The sequence below is a fragment of the Oratosquilla oratoria genome, chromosome 34 (assembly GCF_046742065.1).
Source record: "Oratosquilla oratoria isolate Oo_2021 chromosome 34, ASM4674206v1, whole genome shotgun sequence".
NCBI classification, from domain to species: domain Eukaryota; kingdom Metazoa; phylum Arthropoda; class Malacostraca; order Stomatopoda; family Squillidae; genus Oratosquilla; species Oratosquilla oratoria.
The window spans coordinates 11,905,955-11,910,954 of NC_134810.1; the positions used below are offsets into that span (position 1 = coordinate 11,905,955).

At 33.8% G+C, this 5,000-nt stretch overlaps 1 protein-coding gene across 1 annotated transcript in view; it reads right to left on the reverse strand.

Annotated features, from left to right (window-relative positions):
* Positions 1-5,000, reverse strand: part of LOC143018347 (uncharacterized) — a 21,343-nt gene that overhangs the window by 7,666 nt on the left and 8,677 nt on the right. Inside the window, exon 4 of the mRNA XM_076173706.1 lies at positions 4,253-4,424. Within this exon, the coding sequence (XP_076029821.1) occupies positions 4,253-4,424 (172 nt within the window). The remainder of the gene's footprint in view (positions 1-4,252; positions 4,425-5,000) is intronic.

Below are 5,000 nucleotides of genomic sequence, written 5' to 3' on the forward strand. Positions count from 1 at the left end.
CGCGGAGGCCAACATGCAGAAATTGAAACGTGGTACGTCCGAGGACTCAAACCCAGGCTAGCACGTGACAAGTGTTAGTGACTTAATAGGCTTATAAGAAATACAAGTGCTCGGGTGCACCTAATGACTACCAAAGTTTTGTAATACAGAGAGATTTAAAAAGAACAATAAAAAAACGAAAACAACACTACGAAATGAATATCGCTAATAAATCCTAACAGAATCCCAAAGAATTCTATAGTTACATTAGAGATAAAAAGGTTATTAGGAATCACATTGGCCCATTATTATATGCTGACCGTCAACTTAAGTATTCAAATGAAGGAATGTGTGATATTTGAAACAACTGATTTAGCTCAGTATTCGTAAACGAAACACCTCAGAGTGAACTACAAACTGAAACCTGTGAAAAATCTAGGGAGAACTTACTACGGTAAATATAACAAAAGAAAAAATTAAAACGTGTATAGAGAAACTCAAAATTGATAAAACACCAGGGCCTGACGGTTGGCATCCAAGAATTTTAAAGGAAATGAAAAATGGGATTGTTGTTCCATTAGAAATTATTTTCAAGAAATCCATCTTATCCGAGGATGTCTCAAGAGAATGGGAGCTAGCTAACATTACTCCCATATTAAAAAAAAAGGTAACAAAAAAGAAACCAAATAACTACAAGTCTATAAGCTCGACTTCAATCGTAGAAAAAATTATGAAAACTATCATCAGAGATGCTATCGAACATCATTTAGAAAGTAACTGTGTTATAGATGATAGCCAGCATGGATTTAGACGGAAACGTTCTTGCGTGACTAACTTACTCGAATTCTACAACACAGTTATCTCGAATTATGAAAAAAGAAATAATATAGATTTAATATATTTAGACTTTGCAAAAGCTTTCGATACCGTCCCCCACAAAAGACTACTTACTAAATTAGCTTCACACGGAGTAAGTGGTAGCCTATTAAGTTGGACTAGAAATTGGATGAATGATCGACAACAGAGAGTTGTTCTAAATGACAAAACTTCTAGATGGAAAAATATTACGAGTGGAGTTCCTCAGAGTTCCGTTCTTGGGTCACTTTTAATCATAGTATATATGAATGATATAGACCTATCTATTTATTCTATTTATTATAATTCATATCATTGTATATTTTTCTTATTTATCATTATAATATATATATATATTTTTTTGCATCCGACATAGTTACGGACCAAAAGGTCTCCTGTCGGTATGATCCGCCTTTGTAATCCTTCGTAATCTTTGGTTATTTTCACCATATGCCCTAAATGATTATACTCTTAAACTTCTTCAAAACTCTCACCATAGATTATGATTTTACTTTGAACTTTCGTGTTCAACATTACTTTGGTTTTATCGGATAGGTATATATATATATATATATATATATATATATATATATATATATATATATATATATATATATATATATATATATATATATATATATATATATATATATATATATATGGCATCGTTACTTGCGGCGAAGGTCGAGGTGAGGACGGTTCGAATCCTGCCACCGGCGAAGTTGAACCAAGGGAATGGTTCATTAGATAAAACGCTACGAAGCCCTCTGTGAGGAGCACTGTCCTAGCCTTCCGATAGGGGTGAGTGTGTGACGTTAAACCATATCATATATATATATATATATATATATATATATATATATATATATATATATATAGACATATATATATGTATATGTATATATATGCATATGTATATGTGTATATAGATATATACATATATATATATACATACATATATATATATATATATATATATATATTAAAAGAAGAAGGGCCATGCAGATTAAAAGTAGAAGAGACGAAATAGAAAGAGTAGAACTAAACAAGCTTGTCAACAGAAGGCAGAGATTAGAGAAAAGAAAGAGAAACATGGATGAAATAGAGGAAACTATTCAGAAGGGAAGTGACCGAGCGCAACATGCTTTCGGGAGACAGCAAATGATATGTTTGAAAGATAGAAATGGAGAAATTATTAAATGTGGAGACAAAATGGTAAAAAGAGTAGAAGAATTTTACCAAGAGCTTTACTCTTCGAAGACCGTAGTTGAATCAGTAAATTCATGTGTAGACGTTAGTAGTGTACCAGACATTACAAAGGAAGAAGTAGAATTTGCTCTAAAACTATGAAACGAGGAAAAGCACGGGAGGAAGATGGTATATCGACAGATCTGTTGAAAGACGCAGGTAAATTAGTTCATATTAAATTAGCTGAGTTGTACACCCAGTGCTTACGCCAAGAAAGCGTTTCTGATGCGTGGTGTAATGCTATAGTGATTTTGCTTCATAAAAAAGGACACCAGAAGGACCTTAGTGACTATCGACCGATTAGCTTGCTATCAAATGTATATAAAGTATTCTCCAAATTCTTACAAATAGACTAAGTCAAGTTTTAGATGAAAACCAACCGAGAGAATAGGCAGGCTTTAGGAGCGGATATTCGACCCTAGACCATTTGCAGGCAATAGATTAACTAATCGAGAAAACGACAGAATACAATATACCTCTGTGTTTAGCTTTTGTAGATTACGAGAAGGCCTTGACTCGGTAGAACAATTAGCAATACTAAACTCGCTACGCAAGCAGGGTACAAACGAACAGATCGTAAAAGTTTTAGAAAAGATTTATGCCAAAGGTACCGCTATAATTCGACTACATAAAGATACAGAAAAGATCAAGATCAAGAAAGGAGTACGGCAAGGCGATACAATTGCACCCAAACTATTTACAGCTTGCTTGGAAGATATTTTCAGAAGACTGAGTTGGGAAAAGAAAGGTTTGAAGATTAATGGCGAATATTTGAACCACCTAAGATTTGCGGATGACATCACTCTTATTTCAGAAAGAGCAGAAGACTTGAAAGATATGCTGAGTGATCTAAACAAGGCAAGTGTCAAAGTAGGTTTAAAAATAAATAAGAGTAAAACTAAAGTAATGTTCAATACGAAAGTTCAAAGTAAAGAGATTGTAATTGATGATGACAGTCTTGAGGAAGTTGAAGAGTATGATTATCTAGGCCAGATGGTGAAAGTGACGAAAGATCATGATAATGAAATAAAGAGACGCCTTACAATTGGTTGGAAAGTGTTTGGTAAATATAATAAGATCCTAAGAGGCTCTCTACATCTATGTTTGAAACGCAAAGTTTACAATCAATGCATTCTGCCAGCAATAATCTAAGGGTGTGAGACTTGGAAACTAACGAAGGCAATTGAAACAAAACTAAGGACAGCACAGAGGAGAATGGAGAGATCAATGATGGGAATAACGCCGAGAGACTGAAAGAGCGCAAGTTGGGTGAGAGAGCAGACTAGAGTGAAAGATATTGTGGAAGCAGTAAAAGAGAGGAAGTGGAATTGGGCAGGTTAGTGCGAACGACTGATGAGCGATGGAGTAAGTGTGTTACTGAATGGACGCCGCGAAATAGGAAGAGTGGAAGAGAGAGACCAGACAGAAGGTGGAGAGACGAGATCGAGAAGTTTGCAGGAGTGACGTGGCAGAGCTTGGCGCGGTCGTGTGAATCATGGAATGCTATGAAGGAGGCCTTTATTCAGCAGTGGACTCAGGATGGCTGATTTGATATGTATATATATATATATATATATATATATATATATATGTATATATGTGTATATATATATATAAATATATACATGTACATATATATATATATATATGCATATATATATAGAGTATATGTATATATACATATATGTATATATGCATATATATATATATATATATATATAAATATATATATATGTATATATATATATATATATACATATATATATATATATATATATTTACACACACACACACACACACTGGAATCTAGTTTTGAGTTTCCATTGCAGAATTGCCGGTCTGTCACCGTCGGAAGTAAGAAAACACACTTAGGAGAAAATTTCGTACTAAAGATGTGAAGTTATGGAGACGGTAAAGGAAACATTTAATTAATACAGTAGAATGGAATTATGATAGAAGTCGATTGTTGATCTTTTTTAATCATGAAATAATGCTGCGTGACTCTGGTCCGTAGGAATGTCACTATGGCTCCTAAACTATGGGTTCCATAACACTTAATGAGTCAGTACCCCATATGGTGTACTACTCGTGAAGTGCATGGGGGTGTAACGGGAATGTTAGAAAGTATGAGGTAAGATCCATATGAATAGGCCTACACATGATAACTTACCAGAACATTATTGTGGAATGAATTTCTCCATAATCTGTGGAACTCTCCCTTGAACTCGTTATCATTCATCACTGGGGTTATTTGAAGCGGCTTCGCTGCTTGACAGTCATTTGTTTTCCGGTAATGGCGGCGCCCTTTGCGAGAGAGGCGGAAAGGATCCTCTCGCTTGCATCTGCAGCGAGGGAGAAAGTCAAATTATTATTTCGTTACATCTGTAACAGGTCCTATTTCCTTCAAATAACACATGTTAGGCCTATGTCTATATATCGTATAAGAATAGGTCTTTTCTGGTAGTTGTCTGATTTGAGAATAAAAAATGTTTGTCTGAATATAAAAAAGTGATCTCCAATGGATATCTTTTTTAACTTGGTGTACTTGGTTTCTATATGCTATCTATGTAATGAGCACGTAAATTGTTCCCCGTATCATCTTATCTGAGGCCTATGTTTCACAATCAGAAGGATAACATAGTCGGCATTATGTAAAATACATCCTGCGTGCAACACGAACACAGTTGGTATCTGGTAATAAACAAGTTCGTTTAGCGTTGACCCGAGCGGGTTCTTAAAGCGTGATATATATATATATATATATATATATATATATATATATATATATATATATATATATATATGTATATATATATATAATATATATATATACATATATATATATATATATATATATATATATATATATATATATATATAAGAAGTTAAGAAGTTATTTCTCGACACACATTCTTCTA